This window comes from Corapipo altera, unplaced genomic scaffold, assembly GCF_003945725.1.
Source record: "Corapipo altera isolate COAL_440 unplaced genomic scaffold, ASM394572v1 0, whole genome shotgun sequence".
In the NCBI taxonomy this organism is placed as follows: domain Eukaryota; kingdom Metazoa; phylum Chordata; class Aves; order Passeriformes; family Pipridae; genus Corapipo; species Corapipo altera.
Window position 1 is genome coordinate 13,080,317 of NW_020884872.1, and position 20,036 is coordinate 13,100,352.

The 20,036-nt window shown below is 41.5% G+C and overlaps 1 protein-coding gene across 9 annotated transcripts in view; it reads left to right on the top strand.

Annotated features, from left to right (window-relative positions):
* Positions 1-33: 33 nt before the first annotated feature.
* The window catches only part of KLHL15 (kelch like family member 15), a 28,111-nt gene continuing 8,108 nt past the window's right edge, over positions 34-20,036 (top strand). The window contains exons 1-3 of one of the 9 annotated variants that reach the window (XR_003526608.1): positions 34-188; positions 520-604; positions 837-1,848. Coding sequence is in view for 6 of the 9 variants with exons in the window: in XM_027637000.1 (XP_027492801.1) it covers positions 13,031-13,735 (705 nt within the window). In the remaining 3 variants the exon portion in view is untranslated. The other 8 variants (XM_027637000.1, XR_003526607.1, XM_027637028.1 and 5 more) reach the window with 8 other exon arrangements.

Genomic DNA, 20,036 nt, shown 5'->3' on the forward strand with positions numbered 1-20,036 from the left:
TGGGGGGGGGCGACCTGCGGCGCGGCCCCGGGAGCGCGCGCGGCGGGCACGCGCAGCTCGGCCTCGGCCGCCGCCGGGAGCGTGCGGGGACCGACATCCCGGGAGAGCCGCGACAGAGCGCCGGGAGCCTGCGAGACGGGAGCGCCTGCCGGCACAGCCCGGCTGGGGACCCCCTGCTGGTGCAGCGCGTACGTGAAACAGCACCGTGGGCTCGGGACGGGACCCGGTCCGGGGACAGACGCACCGGAGGCGGGAAGTTCGCCCGGGGTTTGCGGTCTGCTGTGTGTGTTCACCGGCAGCGCGGGGTTATTTGAGTGTCGGGTGGATGCGATGCAGAAAGGGGCGTGGGGGGAGAACTGAGACACGGTGCTTGTGTGTGTGAAATGAGTGTCGGTGTCTGATCGGCTGATCTGCCTGAACAGTGACATGTCACATCCATGTGTGAGTAATCTCTGCTGCCCATCAGCCTCATAATGTTTTTCGAATTTCAACCCTTTTTCTTGTTACTCTCTTTTATAGGCTGGGCACTTATTATTTGGGAGACCACTTGGATATGAGACTGTGCCCCAAGATACGAGCAGACTGAATGTTTTGTATGAAACAGGTAAAAAAAATCACATGTGCTGTGTTCAGAGTTGAGTGTGACATAAATGCTTTAAAAGCTGAATGAATAAAATCCCCAATGCAGTGATGAGAGCCAGTTTAGAGGTTCAGCAGAGATTAAAGGCCAAATTCCCTACTCTTCCCTATGGGAAATTGAATTGACTTCTTCACGGGAGCTTTTTAAGGCATAGAAGATGTGGCTAATAGTATTTCCTCTGTGATCAGGGATACAGGTTTCAGTGCAAGTAACCAGTTATGTCAAATATGTGTGCATTGTGCCAACAACAGGAGCTTTGTCTGCTGGAAACATGTTGGTTCTCAGACTTTGCCCGGGCAACTGCTTGTGTGAAAAAAAACCAGGTTTGGAGCAGACAACCACGTGATTGAAATGCGATGATGGAAATCCGTGTGAAACTGGTGTGCCTGGTTTAACAGTGCTGGTAACCTCCCACTTCTGTAAATACTACTATTGCCGTCCTTTCCTGGAACAAGAGTTAGGAGTGAGTTCTGCTGGATATACGCAGGGAACACATTTGCTGGTGTTCTTGTTCTGAATAAATGAATAGGAACGCTTAAGAAGCCTTACAGCATCTGTTATGGTGTTGGCAGTGACAAAATGTATATTTGTCTTGCAACCCAATCATGTTGCACGTTGGTCTGGAATATCAGTTTTCGTATCTAATCTTTCCTCAGACCACATTGTGTTTTCAATTTTGTATAAAATATCTCACTTCTGGGAAAAACAAGATACACGAAGTGTAGTGGGAACATGATGCAATACTTGGTTGTAGTTGCCTCGACGTCCAGGCATGTATAATCACTCTTTTATGAAAATGAACTGAAAACACCAGACTCTGTACTTACTTAGCTGTTTAAATTATGCAGTAATGCAGTGCAGTGTAAAATTATGGAAACAGCTTTTGTCACATTTGCATCAGCCTTTAGAAAGGATTTAATCTTTGCCAAACACCCTGTCAGGAATATGAAAAAAAATACACAAACTGTTGCTTCTATTTTAACCGTGCGATTGCATGTTTTACATATTCTGAGGTAGTCTTGTTACTTTAATTCACTTATTTAGAGATATTTGTAATATAAAGAAAACCCAGAAAAGTCTGAAGACTGCAAATGTCTAATTACTGTAGAACAACAGAATGGTTTGGGTTGGAAGGGACCTTAAAGATCATCTCGTTCCAATCCCCCTGCCATGGGCAGGAACAGCTTCCACTAGACCAGGTTGCTCAGAACCCCATCCAACCTGGTCTTCAACACTGGTGCATCCACAGCTTCTCTGGGCAACCTGTTCCAGTGCCTCACCACCCTCACAGTAAAAAATTTCTTCTTAATATCTGATCTAAACCTGCCCTCTTTCAGTTTAAAGCCATTCCCCCTTGTTCTGTTGCTACATCCCCTTGTGAAAAGGCCCTTTCCCAGCCTTCTTATGGGCCCCCTTTAGGCACTGGAAACTGCTATAAGGTTTCCCCAGAGCCTTCTCTTCTTCAGGCTGAACAACCCCAACTAAAGTAGGTAAGAACATTTCTAGGAGTTGATATTATGTCAATATATGTCCATTGTACCTATGTGTATTAATTAAATAAAGTCTAAAATTATTCAAATTGAATGGTAACTAGTGTATTACTGTAACTCAAAAACCTATGCCCAGAATTTTATTCATTGCAATAGCCACTGGTAACTACTTAGTAAATGCCTAAATCAGAGAGGTCGGTCCAAATCTCTATGTAAATTAATATTAGCTAAGGTAATGTTGATACCACTGGTCATTGTCAGAGGCCTAAATTTAATTTTATTTAGGAGACTAGAATTGAGGCATTGTTAACATATTTTGATTTTTCATTACAAGCAAATTGTCCAATGTGAAAGAGAAGGGGACTTTTTTTATGCTTTTAAATGTTGAGATGTTTTAAATGTCAAAGCTATTGTGTTTTGGGTTTTTTTGTTTTGTTGTTTGTTTGTTTTGTTTGTTTGTTTCGTTTTTTGTTTTTGTTTTTCTTTGTGGCTAGGTTAGAGGTCCTCTTCTGTGGCAGTGTGTAGGAGAGACCTGAAGATCATCTTACGCCTCAGCTTGCCACAAACAGCAGACAGCAAAATGACAGTCAGGTAAAACCTAAACAGTCTTGGTTAGCTTTTTCCACCTTCGCTGACATATGAAGGTCAAAAGTCTGAGGAGGGCAGGATGCATTAAGTTTTGTTTGTATGATTTCTGTGTATGAGAAACTTAGTTTCTATTCCAGTTTCATTTTGTTGAAGTATTAGATAGGGGTGAGTACATGTACATGCTTGGTGCAGCAGGAGACATATCCTGTGAGAATGGGAGAGAATGTCTTTCCTTTAGACTTAGGTAGCAGGAACAGTTGCTGCTTTGGCAGAGTCAGCCTGTTAAGGGCACTTGTTTCACCCTAAGTGCACGAGTAACAGGTGGAGATGGGGCAAATATACTACATGAGTGACATGGGATAGTAAGAAGTTTACCAAGTAGAGAGAGGTCAGGCCATTGGGATGAAGGAGTGAATGGGAGCAGGTTGATTGTAGTGAGAGGGAGCAGTGGAAAGGCAGTTGAACAGTGGAAATAGCAGTGGGAAGTCTTTTGTGAAGCACTGCATGGTATAGCTGGTTCATTGTGTGAAGCTGTGAAAGACGTTCAGCTTGGGGGTGGCAGCTATAGAGAAGGTACACTCTTGTTTTATAGATCAAGAATGGGGAGGGGGTGGTAATGAGAGACTGAAAATAGGCTGCGAAGGGAATGGAAACAGCAATAAACAGGGAGAGGATGGCTGCGAGTGGCTTGCTATTTAAAGTGAGTGCCACAGAAGGTGACAAGGAGGTACGTAGAAGGTAGTGAATGGTTTGGGGCTGGCAGTGGCAAACCCAAGGACCACGTAGTTCAGTTCACCTCTTACAGTGAAGTCAGAGTTTTTCGGGCAAAGGTAAGACACCAAGAGCAAAGGGAGTGATGTTTGTGCCAAGGCAAAGCCCTGCTAATCCATCCCGTGCAGGGCTGCGGTTCCACACGAGCTGTGAGCAGGTGTTTGCGGCTCAGGGGCTGCTCTGATGAGCGTCTGTGGCGGACGCCCCGACCCCACGGGCTCCGGTAACCTGGTTCCCAGAGCGGCTGGCAAGGCAGGCTGTGGCGAGCAGGGAGCTGGGATCATCCCGCAGCACTTGCGGCTGGCCGCTGTCCGGGAGGAGCTCAGCCAACGCCGAGCAAGGGATGCTGCTGCCGGGGGCAGCTGCCCGAGAAACCCGGGAGCTGCGACAGCCTCGGTGAAAGGGACCTGGACTGGAGGCGGAGGGGTGGGAGAGAACAGCGCAGCCCCGACCCTCCCAACGCGGACGCGTCTGGATGCGCGTCCTTACGGGCCGGACGCGGGTGATGCTGCTCCGAGCCGCTCTCCCCAGCCATGCGCAGCCCCCGCTGGGCTCCGGTGAGGGGCTCCCCTCCTCGGGGCGTGCCGGGGCTCCGGCGTCTGGCAGGCCCTGCACGGGGCAGGGCGGGGGCTGGCGAGCGGTGCCGGCGGTGCCCGGTGTCGGTGCCGGCCCCGGTCGCGCCCCCCGCCCCAGGTGCGGCGGAAGTGACGGGCGGCGCGGCGCTGCCGGCGGAACATGGCGGCCGCGGCCGTGCGGGGCAGCGCGGAAGGTAAACAAGCGTGAGGGCAGCGGGGACCGCGGGGCAGAGCCCGGGCCGCGCTGCGAGCGCCGGTGGCCCGGCGCGGGGCGGCTCCTACCTCCCCCCGAGCGCGGCCCGCCGGGAGGAGGGAGCCCAGGATCCCCCCTTCCTCCGCCTCCTCCTCCTCCTCCCGGCTTCGCCTCAGCCATTGCCCCTCTCCGCAGCCCCCCGGCGCCTCCCTCCGCCGCCCCCGGCTGTATGGTACGCGGAGCCAGGGCCCCTCTCCGCCGCGCCAGCGGGAGGAGCCGCGTCCTCAGCGCCGCTGCTGCCGAGAGGTGGGTGAAGGATCCGGCGGGTCCTCCTTGGGCGGCCCGGGCGCCCTCCCGGCCGTCAGGGACCCCCGGCCCTGGGCTTGGGGGAGCGGCCGGGTGCCCGCGGGCGGCAGGCGGGGGGCAGGTGGGCTGTGGGGGGTTTCGGGCACGGCCGCACCGAGAGCTGCCGGGTCCGGGGCGTTCGCAGCCCCCGCCGGGCGCCCCGGGCAGCTGCGGCCGCGCGGCGCCGACTCCGGGCCCGCCCGCCCCGCTCGCTCGGGGGCTCGGCCTGCGAGCTCCGCTCCCTGTCTGCCAGCACACGGGCTGAAGTAGGTCATCTGAGTTTTCCTACCCCCAAAATGGCCATTTCTCCTTGATCGCGAAAAAATGTGCCTCTGATCTGAGCGAGCAGGGCTACCCCAGGATTGGTACTGGCGCTTTGACCTATTTGGTAAATACTGAAATGTCACTTAAAAAATTAAAGTTCTTGGTTTTTTGTTGTTTGGGGCTTCCCCCCACTCCTTCAAAAGAAGAATAGGGGAACCATAAAGCTATTAGTGGGTAAAAGGACAAAACTACTGAAGTTCTGGCTTCCCATGGACTTCTTTGTTATGTGTACTCGTCCTTAAGATGATAACCCAGCTCCAGAGGGTCACCAATGCTGACCACCGTTGCCCCAGCTCACATTCAGATCCCCTGAGCATACCACCATGCACCAACATAATTCCTGTCTTTTCCCTCCCAACACCTAGCAAACGTGTTTAATTTCTACCACATGCTCTATAAACTCTCTCACTAACACTCATCTCCTTTCACTTTCCTTAATTATACCCTGTGGCTGGTTTGAATCTACACATGTGTTGATTTGCCTTTCAGCAAGTAAAGAAGAACAGATAACCATTGAGCTCACACTGGAGACATCAGACCTTTTTCATTCATCTAGCTGTCAATTCGAGGGATATGTGTAGAAATTAAATATGAGATTTTTGTCTTTCTGAAAAATGTGGTTGGCGTTTGGCAGTGAGGTCGAAAGATGTGTGTCTTGAACAAAGGGCACAATTAATCTCATTTTCTGAGAAGGTGCTAGGAGTATTAACTAAGTTAGCAATAAAGGTACAGATAATAACAAAAAGACAAATGTAAGGGTTAGTGCAGCAATCTTAATTTAGATTAAAAATGTTTTTACTGCTATAGTTTAAATATTACTTGTAGCTCATGACCTTATTATGCTACAAATTTTATGTCGTAAGTCAAAAAAGATAGGATTAGATTTTTTATTACTAAGAAATACTTAACCTGCTATTTTTGTGTATAAAATACATCATGATTTCCTTGATAAGTATCTGCAATGAGAAAATCAGTCTTTATTAATATGTTTTTCTTACATTTGAAAAAATTAATCATTTTCTAAGCCACGAATATTATATATGTATATATATAAAAGGGTGTTTTAACTTGGGATAGTGCAGTCCTGTCCACTTAGAGGACAGTGGCAAACCCACAGTTTTCAACACTACCACCATTTAACTTTTAGGTATTAGCAATATAAGTTTTCCCAGTTAAATGCAATTTTCATTTACAAGGATGTATCAGATATTTTACAACTGAGGCCCCTGTTCTGGTATCAGTAAATGTAATTGGAAGAGCATTGAGCTGAACTAGCTCTGTGTCTGGGAGCAGGTTTTTCTGTGCAGGTGTAGTGATGCAATAACCTTTTAGCCAGATGGTTTAAGCTGTCTTGGTGTCTGTGAAGCGCAGTTACAGCATCTGCATAATGAACTAATTCGAGGGGAAGCTCATGTACATCTCACTGATGCTAACTCATGAGACAAGCTGGGTTTAGATTCACTTAGGTGAAGTTAAACTGGTCAAGTAACAGCAGCTGATGCGTTTGTCTGGCAGTCTTGAAATGCTTATCAAGCATGTGCTTTCATCAGAGTCCTTTTGACAGTCATCCTAAAGCTTGTTCTAGGGGCTGAGCTGGGAAGCATATCTTATTCTCTGGTGGCTAGTCTTGCAAAATAGAGAGTTTCTAACATACTGGTCTTCATCTAAATTGAACACATGTGAAAACTGTACTTTTCAACAGTATTTTAAAATAAAATGGTTTTGATTTTTTTGTGTGTGTGCTTATAGCACATGGGTCACTTCTGTGCAGAAAGGCTAAATTGGGTTATAACATATCTATATGAGATATATAGATATATATATATAACCTGTTTTTAGGAACAGAGAGTAACATGAGCTGAGAAACCATGAATGTGAGAGCACCACCACATCTGCCTGAGTTACATGTTTCTCAAAAAGAAAATGGAGCAAAGCACCCTCTGCAGTACTGTACTCCATTTAGAATGAAGAATAACCATACTGAGCTGAGACACTGCATCCATACTGAGTTTTAGTAGGTCTGGTTGTGCCTGATAATGCTTCTGGCATAACCATAATGACCTCAGAGACCACTGGTGTTGTAAAGTGCCACTGCTGCTGTGAACTGGTGCAGGTGGCTCAGATTGTAAGAGGAGCTCTCATGGTCAGGGGTGTGCTCCTAAGAAATCGAGAGTGGGCAGCTTTCAGGAGTAGCCGAGTTTTAATTTCTGGAGTTCTGGCAGAGTGGTTTCTCTGGCTGTCAGTGATTCAACTCCCAACTTCTTGCTTCCAAAGTAGTCCAGTGCTTTTGGAATTCTCAAGATGGATTGGGTGAAGTCGTCAGCATGAACATACTGATGTGTTTAAGATAAATTGTTTCCTGAACTTAGAGTATTAATTAGAAAGGATTTTAGATAAAATACAGGGAAACGGGGTGGGGTTCTTCGTTCCCTGCACTTGCAATTGTTGTAGCAGTGGAAAGTTTCGATATCCACTGATTATTGATCTATCCCATTTTTACATCACTCTTTCTTTTGCTGTTAGTGGGGAATTATGATGAAAAATGGTGGTTTGGACAAGGTTTAATGGTTTTATTGCATTTGTAGTGTAGTGCACTGCATTCCAAGGCCCAGCCTTCAGCCATGTGTGCAGTTGTGAATGTTTCTTGTGCATGCAAATGCCTGTTGTGTTGGATTTTCACAAATGTGCATAATATTTGACTAGGAGAGAAATCTTATTTGTGCAGAAAAGTGTTTTAACAAAATTAGGGTCAAATAGTTCTGCTCTAAGCAGTCTTTGCTCTGCACCTCACCAAATAAAAACGTTTAATGGCTTTAAAATTTGCATTTTAATGCTTGCTTTTGATGGATGGAAGGAGCGGGATAGATGGAACAGATTAATGGATTTTAAGGTCTATTTTGGTATTTTGTGTAACCAAAGCATGGTTTTGTATGTCTGGTGAAATATTTTGTGGTTTAACTCATAGATAGTAGTGATTTATTATGTGAAAATTTGTTGTGCAGCTGTGTTCACATAAGTGATTTCTCAGGAGATCTGTGGGGTAGGTAGAATGAACAAATACTTCATAATCAATAAACAAAGGAACTTGCTGGTTCTGTCTCAGCATCTCAAATGAGTTAAGGAACAACAGTAAAGGAAAGCAGAAATCTGCCTCTGAGCTGCTGTGCTAGACTTGCTATTGTCAATACTTTGCTAGAACAATACATTTCTGTCCCTAGAAAGTGCATGTAAGCTTTCATATTGCATGAAGACGTTTATTTAAAGGGCGCTTTTTAGGAAATGCTGCTTTTGGATAGGTTTTAAATCTAAGAGGGCACGAGTCAAGAGCGGGTATTCCATAACTTCCTTCTCAGTAGCCAGTGCATTTAGACTCCATTTCTTCTGCTTGTGACTGAGAGCCTCAGACGCCCTGAGGAAAGAAGGTTCTCCTTGTTTAGCAAGAAAAAGCAGTCTGGAACAGGGTTTTCAGACTTTTATTACAGCTGCAGAATAAAGATGAGAAATCAGTGTTCCAAGTAAGTGGTTTTACAGTCCCAGCACAGGAGACTCTAATGCATTATGTGCTAAAAGAGGAAGAAATGTCAGGAACAGCTAATAAGGTTAAACGTGCTTCTCTTTTGGCTTTTCAGCAGAGTCTTTACTTCCTGTGCTGCATTGCCCCATCAGCTCTGTGTGCACAGAACAATGCCCAACGGCAGTGTAGATTGCCCACCCCCAGTATTGTTTATACATTAGAATTTTTTTTGTTCCAGTTTCATACAGACCACTGTAGGCTGCATGTCTGCCTTAGGATTACGTGTGCTGCTGTGGTTTGCATGAGTGAAGAAAATCCAAGTGAATTTTGCATTTTTATCGAAAGTATGAAAAAGAAAAAATTCGTTATGTATTGTCCTCTGGGAAATAAGCTGCAGCATTTGAATAGCACATAGAATTACATCCAAGATTGCAAGTGTGTGTGTGGGAGGATTGGCATAGCTATGCTTTAGAAAAATTACTTCATTTGAGAGTGTTTTATATTGCTTTTTTTAATATTTGAGCTACTGTGTTGCTATTTGCTTTTGATGGAGGATATTAGCTTTAGAAATTAAGATTTTTACCCGTTGAGCATAATATGCATTCAACTGTCTAGTTTCCCAGTTTTTGTACTATTTTAACCCTCTTCTGTATTTACACTGGCCAATGCATTTTTTTGTTTTAAAGAAAAATTTATCTGCTGATATTGTCTATGACTTCATGCCAAAACAAGGGTATTTGCTCCTTTTATTTAATGCAGAAAGACAAGCAGTCCTTTGCTTTTCAGTTACAGAATTCTGAAGCTTCTTTAGATAGTGTAGGGAGAACTCTTACTGGTTTTGTGTCTACTTAAATAATCTATTAAATGCTGTCTCAGGTTTGGGAGGAAAAATATTTTGATGTTGAAAACTGAGGATTTACTAGGAGTGAAATGAGCAGGGATGTGAGAAGAAGGATTAAGTGACTTAAACCCCCACACTTTTAAAACATTTAGAAATAATAATTTGAGAGTGTGTATGCCTTTGTTACCATTGTTACCATTTGTGGCTGACTTAGAGTTTGAAATATCTTATGGAATAGCCAGTTTTAGGGAGGCGTAAAAATTGGAACCTTTAAAGATGTCCCCTAAATGCAGGTGGTTTTTGTTTTTTAATATTACAGTGTTTCCTGCCACCTTATTTTTTGTTAGATTTAAAATTTGAAGGATAGTACCTTATATATGATTTTTTTTTTTTGGCCTATGTGAATGTGTCTCTTTTCTCTTTAATCAGAATTAGAAGGAGGGTCACAAAAAAACTGGTCACCCAGTTACAGACTAGTTGAGGTTATAAGGGACCTCTGGAGGCCATTGGTCCATTTGCAGGGCCTCCTGGAGGCAGTTGCCCAAGACTCTATGCTGGTTGTTTGGGTGGTGTTTGGTTGGTTTTGTAGAGGTTTTTTTGTTGTTTTTGTTCAGAGTATTATTTGTTTTGATCCTTTAAAGGAACACTGGAGGTGCTCCTCTGGATTTGGTGCATCTGCCATCTGTCTCTGCTTAACTTCACTTGCCAACTTTTCCTTTTTGCTTCTTCGAGGGTGATGAAAGAAGCTTTTTCTTTTAGGGCCATCCTATGTAAAAGTTAATTTCTCTCCTTTTATTTGTGGAGTATCTGTAATGTAATTATCTTTCTCAAAGTAAGGGCAAAGATCCCAGTGTGTGTTTGGAGGTTGCTGGTTCTTCTTTGTTCAGGTGCACAGTAATGCATGTACTGTTTTGAAGAAATCCCTTCCGTGAGATTGCTGTCTGCATAAGCCTGTGTGATGTTAGATCTCATTGTTTTCAGGTTAATCTGTGTTGCTTCAGTCACCTGAAAAATATTGCTTCATTTCTGACTCTTTTTTCCCCCCAGTGTATTGTTGTGTTATTCTGTTCACATTCTCACATTTGCAAAGTCCAACTGTCCCATTTTTAACACCAGTTGTGGAACTGAAGCTGAGCCAAGTCTTAGTGGATCTCCTAAAGAAATGTAACTTACACAGTTGTACTGTCTGAGAATCCTGGTAACCCTTGAAACTTGGCTGATTTCAGACAGAATTGAGAGTTGTTTCAAGTTGCTGTATGTTTTATGAAAATGAATGGCCATTTAAAGGCAAGTGATCATTAAATCTCTCAAACAGGAAAGACTGAGGTATGAGCTCAGTTATTATTAAACATCAGAGAACTGGGGATGGGGAGGGGAGGAGTTACAAGTGCTCTAGTGAAAGAAGAAAAAAAAAGCTAATATTAGTGTTAACTTTTTTATTTGCTATCAGAAAGCAAAATCTTGTAAAATCAGGCTTTATGCTTCCTGTTCAGTTGGTTGCTTCTTTTTGAGGTGGTAAGAATTACTAAAGTAGTTCTGTCCTCATATGCTTTTGTGTAAGAATTGGCAACAACTAAGAAGAATATTTGATGGTAATTTTTCTTTCTGGTATTTGCTGTTGAGAAATAAGAGACTCACAATATGTAGCTCCAGAGCAGTTTGCATGTTCTCTCTGTCTTCAGTGACATTGAGGGGAATGAGCTGTCATGGATACTGGTGAGAAAGTGATTGGATTGTCATCTTTGTTCTTTTGCTCCTGCTCTTACTTTCAGGAATTTGAATTTTGTTGTAAGGCCGTAGTTGTAATGAACACTCCCAGCATTGACTTGATTGTGCACAGACTCCATCATCAGGCTTCAACAGTGTGGGAGCAGTGCTAATTCCATGAGGTGTGGCTACCCACTCACCATTTGAGTTTTGCATAGAAAAAGAGTATCTCCAAAGAGTTCTGTTTCTCAGGATGTGTGCTGATGAATGATGGAGATGATTATCCATTAATGGAGTCTAATAAAATGCATTCCAGTTAAATGGCAGCAGGCAGAATGTGGTGCTTGAGGAAGTGGGAGTAAGTGGTAACTGCTCTCTGAAGTTGTGAAACAAGGGCCACCCTAGAGTTGCTTCTGGGTCCACATACTTGTGTAAAGTTTTATGACCTTGAAAATCTGCAGGTTTTTTAATGTGTTGATATTATTCAGCCGTTCGTGTGGGTTACCAGTAGCAAAACATGATTAGCTTTAAGTGCAATAGGAAATTCAGAGTTAAATGCACAAATATCTGAGAGAATGTTGCAGTGTAATTTAAGGTGGGATAAAGTGGAACAAGAGTAACTGAACCAATTCTACTGGCAAATTAATGCCAGACAGGGAAGCTGTTGCTCTTTTTCTTTGTTCCTGCCCAAGTATGTGTCCTGCTCTCTGCATCAGGTTGGTTCTTGTGTCAAAGCCCCACAGTGTCAGAAATCAGATCACTGGGAAGCAGAAAGTTCTCTGATCTTGAGGTTTCGTGTGTGCTGGGGGAGCAGGAAGGGGTGGTAGTGTTTGTGTCACGTCTTTTTCGGGTCTGTCCCTCTCCGCTCTTGGTTTATTTTCTGTCAGGTTTGAGTTGAATTGGCTTTCTAGAGAAGTCAAATGAGCCCCAGAAGTGGCTCAAAGTAAGCAGCAGGAGCTCAGACCCCAGAATGAGGACAGAGTAGGGGAATGGAGTGTGCTGTTGTCCTTTGACAAATCATTAGATTGGTTCAAGCTGCCTTGTGCAACTTCACCCTGCCTAAACCCAAGGAAATTGGGCAAGATTTTGAGAAATTTGTGGATTTTGAATAGTTTTGGGTTTTTGTTGGGGTTTTTTTTGTTTGTTTTTTTTTTTTTTTAATTGAATGTTTATCTTCCCTAACTTTAACAGGGTAGGATCCTGGTACTCTTTGTTTTCTTTTTGTTTTATTTACAGTTTGATTATAGCTTGCACGTAAGTAACTGTATCTACAAATGTTCAAATACTTAATGAGCAATTCAGCTTCACTAAACCCAGAATGCAGAATATTATTTATTGTGACCTATTCTTGTCAGTGATTCTTATTGTGTTAGTATTTTGCACTTTATAAATCTCATGACCTAATATTAATCACTGTAGTAAGAAATGGGGGGGAACGTGTTGGGACTTTGTTGTTACAGGAGAAGTGAAATACACAATCTTAAGTGGTGTATCTGAAAACGTTTGGTTATGTCAAGTGAATTGACATAGATTTTTAAACCTAATAAATTTTTATTTTTTTTTAATTATACCATGTACAGATCTACTGGAGCTTGTTAAGGAAGTTTAGCTTCCTTTCTGAAACCTTTTGATATTCAAGAGTGGGTGTTTTATTGCTCCCCTGTGAGAGAAATTCTTTAGAAAGATTGAGGGGGGTAGAGGAAAAAAAACCATGACAACCTTTTCAGTTCATTATCTGACCATGAATTAACTTGAAGTGAGAAGTTGTTTTGGCAATATTGCATAGTTATTTTTGTTGATTACCCTGTCTGTAAAATGAGAATATTTTGCAGGGGGGAAATATTTAAAGTTGATGTTTTGTTTCCTAAATTGATTTTTCAACTGGACAGAAAACAAAAAGGATGGTGAAGGCTTTTAAGTCTTAATAAAAGCAATCTCAGTTAGGATTTATCTGGTCAGGAAGGGCTTGTAATATGTTATTAGAAATTACAATTTATTTTCATTTTTATTTATTTTTTTTTTCTTCCCCCCCCAGGTGATTCATGGCAGGGGACGTGGAAGGGTTTAGCTCCTCCATCCATGACACCAGTGTCTCTGCAGGATTCAGAGCACTGTATGAGGAGGGATTGCTTCTTGATGTCACACTTGTCATTGAAGACCACCAATTTCAGGCCCATAAAGCTCTGCTTGCCACCCAGAGTGATTACTTCAGGATTATGTTCACAGCTGACATGCGAGAACGAGATCAGGACAAAATCCATTTGAAAGGTCTGACAGCTACAGGCTTCAGTCATGTTCTCCAATTCATGTACTATGGAACTATTGAACTGAGTATGAACACTGTTCATGAAATCCTTCAGGCTGCCATGTATGTCCAGCTTATAGAGGTGGTAAAGTTTTGCTGCTCTTTTCTCTTAGCTAAAATCTGCTTAGAAAACTGTGCAGAAATTATGAGACTTCTGGATGATTTTGGTGTAAACATCGAAGGAGTCAGGGAAAAACTGGATTCCTTTCTGCTAGAGAATTTTGTGCCACTCATGTCCAGACCTGACTTCCTTTCATATCTGAGCTTTGAGAAGCTCATGTCTTACTTGGATAATGATCATCTGAGCAGGTTTCCAGAGATAGAGCTGTATGAAGCTGTTCAGGCCTGGCTGCGCCATGATAGAAGACGCTGGAGGCATACGGACACCATCATTCAGAACATCAGGTTTTGTTTGATGACACCATCCAGTGTTTTTGAGAAGGTTGGTGCATTTGAAAAGCAATAGGCAGGATTCATCATTTAGCTAGGGCAGCATGCCATTAAATAGGTAAGATTCCCCAACCTGTTAGGAGGGACAAAATTATAGCATTTATTTTCTAATAAACCCATAGAAGGCAAACAACTACAAGTATTGTCTTTTGGTTATTAGACAAGAGCACGTACAGTGGCTGGAGAACAGGTGGGTTTGCAATACATGTTTATAAGGGGCTTTATATGAAAAAGACATTTTAAAATAAGGTCACTTATATCTGGTTTGTTTTCAAATGTTCTTACTGTTGTCCGCAAGTTGCTTCTTGCTTTAGAGCTGCACACAGTATGTAGGGTATATGTAATGGTAATTGTTATCAATATAATCAAAAAATAGTGACAGTAGATCTTACATGGTTTTAAGTACAGGAGGTTTTTTTATTTGCAAATGACAACTAGCATCTGCTCTTAAATCTGCAGCCTTTTTGTTGTTGTATCTTCGGTGGTTGTGCTGTTACACAGCAGTTGGAAGTAAGCCCTGATCCTGCAGAGTTACACATACACTTGTTTCTAAACAAGGCACATAATCAATCAAAAATTATTTACAGTATGAAATGTAATGATTTACTTTAAATATCAGAGGAATTTTTGTAATAGTTGATCTAAAATTCAGCTGATCACTGTATGTAGTAAGAGGTTAAAATCAAACTTGCTTTTTCTACTCTTCTGTTGAAGGACAGAAAAGTTGTTTTCTAGTTCTTTAGACTCTGAACATTTGTCAACAGTAGAGGATTACTTTGTAAGCAGCTCTGTCACAGACCAGTAACAGTGTTCAGTTTAGCAATTACACTGTTAATTTTGTGTGATGAGATACAACTTTAACTTCTACTAATTCACTGAGAGGTGGAAGGTACAGGAGTTAAGACCTTGTGGTTTTGTTGTGCTCTTATAAATTAATTTCCCATATATTTTTACTTTGGTATCTAGTGAACATACAGATAAGGTTGTGTTGGTTTTGGTGGTTTTAAGGGCTACTGGGTCATTCAAGCAGTAATTCTTATATGTATTCCTATTTGAAATTGTCAAAGCTATTAACTACTTCAGACCAATGGGTTTCTATATTTTGGATTTTTTTCTGTGTGTGTGAATTGAGTAGAGGATGTAATAATACATAAAATATATTTATGATATTATATTAGACTATAGACATGAACAAAATAGATAGCTATGCATATTTTAGAACAGTGCTGCAATGTTTATATAGGGTTAAAACATTTCCAACTAGTAAGAGCTGAACTCTGCAGGATGCTGTGTATGTAGTGTCTTGTTTTTAATAACACTTTTACCTTATTACTGCATCATCTAATCCCTTCCATAGTAAAACTGATAGAATTCACAAAATATGCTTTTAAAGTTAATCTAATAGGGCAAGACTTGTTTGAGTCTGCTTCAACTCTGAGATTTGCAGATTCAAGCTCAAGCATCGAGCTGTCCTCAGTTAAATTTCTGTAAGCGCAAGTCTACGTTGGTCTTCAGCGTTACGTGTAGGTAGAACTTCTGGAGCTGGTTTTGGCATCAGTGGTGTAAATCCTTCATACAGTGCTTCTCATATTTTGTCTTGACAGCTTCCAAAGGCCCAGTAGGTACAACTTCAGGAGAGAAGTCGCTGTAAAAGCTTCATCTGTGAATACCCTTTCTGTTAATCGTATGTGGGAGCTCACTCTTGAGGAGAAAAGGCAACGCAGAAAGAATCGTGCCTTGCAGAATTTACCACCTAAGGAGTCTTTCTGCTGTGCCTTTTGCAACTGGACGTGCCTGTCTCGTATTGGCCTTTTTAGCCACCACCGTGCTTGTAACAAACGTGGGTAGAGCCCTCCCCAAATCTTCGTTTGCAAAGCCCAGCCATGATGATGTGGGACCAGAGAGAAACCAGTGTAGGTTATGGAGTGGGACAACTCAGCAGAGGGAAGCACAGCTAATTATGTCATTTGTTGCTGCAGCTAGGAATGCATTTGTGTTTTACCCTGGCTAGAGAGCATTGAGTTATCCAGCATGACAAGTGACAAAGGACAACTGCAGTTGGAGCCAACATCAGAATATAGAACACTTTTATTTTAAATAAGAGAGCATATCTGTTCACTGTTCTGGCAGTAACCCAGGGAGAACCTCTTTCTTCTCTGTGTAGAAGGGGGAAGGTATTGGTAAAACTGCATTTTTTGGAGATCTACAGACAGAATTCAGCCTTGTCCTGAAGCCAGCACATACTAAATGTCTGCATGAATGTACCAAATACAGTCTGAGGTCGACTCTTCCAGTTCAGCAAACTCTGTATTTGCTATACACTGGCTGGCTTGTCGTATGGACTCTTATGTAATCTTTGTGATACACATTTCTCAGATGCCTGTCACTGTAGTATATAAATAGCTTATATGACTTTGCAAGTCATGGTAAGGATACTTTTGGCCTCTTAAGCCATTATATTTCGTACATAATTTTTTGGGGGGGAAAGATGTACAGTCTGGGTGGGATGGCTTGTCCTTTCAGAAATGAAATGAGTGACTCTAGGTTAATACCTTGAGGCTGATGTGCATTTAGAGTGCACAAGTGAAGGTACAGCCCCTGTGCTTACTGCAAACTGGAAGAACGGATACTGAGGTATGAATAGATACTCCTTTTGTTCCTCAGCTCTTAAAATACGTGCTGATGTACGAGGGAAAATGGGAAGATAAATGAATTAAGGATTTGGGGAATAGTTAGAAACTAAAAGCAAAGTGTATGGGGAGAAGTACAAGTTTTTCTCTTGACATTGTGTTTACTTTTTTTTGAAACCCGTCCATGGCTCTATAAGTCTTGAGGAAGTTTGGAGATAGAAGTTAGAGGGCATTTCACCTACATCACTGAGTTAATCTCTGTGTTACTGGAGACAACTGTGTCATGATTTCCCTTTATGTACTGTTTAAGCTCCATTTAGTTGCTGTGTACTACTCAGATTGAAATGTTGTTTCAAAACTTTAAAATCCAAAGGGCTTTTTTTATGTCCAGTCTGCAGGGTTTGTTATGACTAGCCCATGCTGATTTATAAATTGCCAGTATAAATCAGAAACTTACTAATCACTACGTTTTACTGTAGAGGTAGGATGAATAGCACATTATTTTTGAGTATCTCTGCCCTGTGCCTAGAAAAGAGTAACTTTTGAGAAGATATCATTGTAATTTTATGTTATTGTGACTTTACCTTTCATAAAAGAATTTAATTTCTTTTTTTTTTCGCATTTACCTCCATGTCTAGTAATGCATATGTATCTACTTCTGCAACTTGGTTTGCTGAAGCAACTTTGTTTGCTGAAGCTTAGAATAAGAAGTGTTTAGTGGATGAGGTTAGTGGGCCTCTCTTATCTTAAATAGGTGCTGCACTTGGTATTTTTGTCTCTCAGGGTTATTGCTCAGTTGGATAGGTTTGCTAGCAGTATTTATTTTGTACTGAACTTCTTAATTGTGGCATATAGATTGACTCCATTCTGATTTGAGAAATTAGATTTGAATTAGACTTCAGCTTGACTTTGATGATTTCATTGGCCAGTTTCTAAAAAGGAACAGCCAAATAATCATTTTGAGAGCATTGTCCTTGCTGCACAGAGGCTGTGTCATCTTGTCTTTTTATGGTTAGGCTGAAAAACAGTAAGTGATTTGTAGCACATGCAGAATAGCCCTTCAGAGTCCTATACTGGTACCAGTCAGTTCTCATACTGGCTTATAGATGTGCTTAAAATATGGCCAGAGATAAGTAGTTGTGAAAATAATAAGGATCTGAGTTAGCAGAGTTGATGAATCTTTAGTTTGGATTCAGCTTAATCTTTAGTAAAATAACTTTTTTTTTTGCAAATAAAAGGAAGAATTTGCTCTCTAGAAGTCTGATACAGAGGCCATCATTATTCACTGAAAAGCTGTGGTGTAGCTGCTGTACTCCTGGTAGTTGAGTTTAAGTTGCATCACTTACACATTCAGAATTGACAGTTTTAGAAAACTTAAGCACAATAAGTTATAAGCTCTGAAGTAGTTCTCTGCTTACGTGGCTGGAGATGATAGAGTCACATTATGAGCCACCTACATTTTTGCTATTGACTGCTTGGGGGGTGAGTAGAGGGGTGGATGCTTTTAATTATGTTTTAAATTATTTTTACATCTTTTTTTTTAATTGAATGATACATTTGATTTTGTTTATGCTGTTCCCTGTCTGTGTAGCTGAAAGTCTGACTGTGAACCACAGCAACTGGTAGATATGCAATGAGATAGTTCTCATTCTCCATCTCTGGAGATCTTGAGGGTGCTCTTACAGTAGGGCTGTGTCCTGGCAGAACCTCTGTAAGATTTTCTTCAGAAAATTGAAGAGAAAGAATTGGAAAGAATGTAAAAAAAAAAAAAATCACATGAGGAAAACTGGAACACTTGGATTAAATTCCTTTTTTTGCAGTAAGACTGGGGTTGGTAAGGAAGTCCAGCTTAAACTGCTTTTAAGACCCTTCAGCAAGATAACAACAGTTTTTCTTTAAACTTTGAAAATGCTATGAAGCATTTATGTATTTTTATGAATTTGGAGTTGATGATGGACTCTTTAGGAATGCACATTTGTTTTGCTTTGGGGTTCATAATGGTTAGTGCACATTTCCATCTGTTTTGCAGAAACTTGTGAGTGTTCTGCTTGAGTATGTTGGTAATTAGGGGCACATTCCTTCTAGAACTTCTCCATTTGAACTTATCAGGAGAATTGGTCTGCTTAGATATTTGTTGATCAGCTAAAAGCAGTGATATTTTTCCTCAACAGCCAAGTTTAGGAATGCTCCAGCTACCTTCTCTTACCAGAATTTAGGTGGTCAGTCACTCTTGTTTTGTGGGATTTTTTTTCTGCCTATTGTACAACTTGCTAGTCTTTGTGCATTTTCAACTCTCCAAACTTGTGTTTGTAGAAGCTTCCCCACGAACTTTAGTCAGAGAGGGGTTATAATAACTGGGAGTTGCATTTACTTCTTTATATCTTTTTGGATTAAAGTAAGAGGTTGAGGCTTTGCTTTGGTGTTAGTGCCTTTGTCAAGATAAGCAGCAGTAAACTTCTGCTACTGATTCCCTGGTCTTGAGATTCTGTCTCTGGAATTAGAGATACTCCTTGTTTCCTTTTGCATGCTCTCATGGGGTGAGATTTGTGCTAAGTGAAGGAGTAGAGTGGTGAGGATATATGAGGCTTATTTTAATTCCAGTCTCTGGCTGGCATTTCGATTTCTAGATCTAACGACAGAGTTGTAAATGTTGAGGGGGAAAGAAAAGCATTTTCCATTTCTGCCAGGCTTTGCTGGCATTCTTCATGTTGTAAGCATGTTGATCCTGATGTCTTCCACAATCATCCAAGAAAACTTGAACTGCATAGAGGTGGAACAAAGATAATTTATATTTTTATTTAATTCCAAAGATGATGGCTCCAGTTTGGGAACGCTTGAAGGAGTCCTACTGTTCTAGAATTTGAACGTTCCTTTTAAGGATAAAGTTACCCACCCACTATTCTTTGTTATTTTAACTTCCTTTTTCATTTTTTGTAACCTTTAAGACTTTCTATATGTTATCATTTTTCTGTGCAGTGGTTCTCCCTGCCAGCATATTTTCTGTAATTTATGTTCACTCTTTTTAGTCAGGCAGGGTATGTGGTTTATTCTAACAAAGGCAGCACAAGCAGATCTGTCTTTGTATGACATATTCTTTATTTGCAATAAGAAAATAGATCTTATTCCCACAAGAGTTGGACTTACTGTGGATATTTTATAAGGACTATGCCTGAGTAAACCTTTTTGCTCTTGTAGAAACAATAGAAAGAAGCTGGATGTTGCTGCAAGAGTAATATATACATCTGCATGTGACTGTCCTCTTTTTCCAGACAGAGATAAGTTGAACTTGTCAAAATTAAGTGGGGGAAAGAAAAAGTGTAAATAAAACCACCAAATCACTGTAACTCTTGAGCTATACATTGCTTTACAGTAGTAGGTTAGTATTCAGGGTTTTTTTGAAATCTGGTGTATAGAACTATCTCAATATCTGTGCAAAGTATGCCCAATAATAACAGTTCCAAAGATTTTTTGAAAAGATGCTTATCCGAATGTGTTAATTGTTATACAAGGAAGAGAAATTATTAATAGAAAGCTAACAAAATTTTAATAGTACATATTTATGGAACAAGCAACTACTGTATTCACAAGGTATAAAGAACATTAATTTCCAAATTGCTTTCCATATACATCAAAATTCATACCACCCCTGAGGTAAGGGGTGGT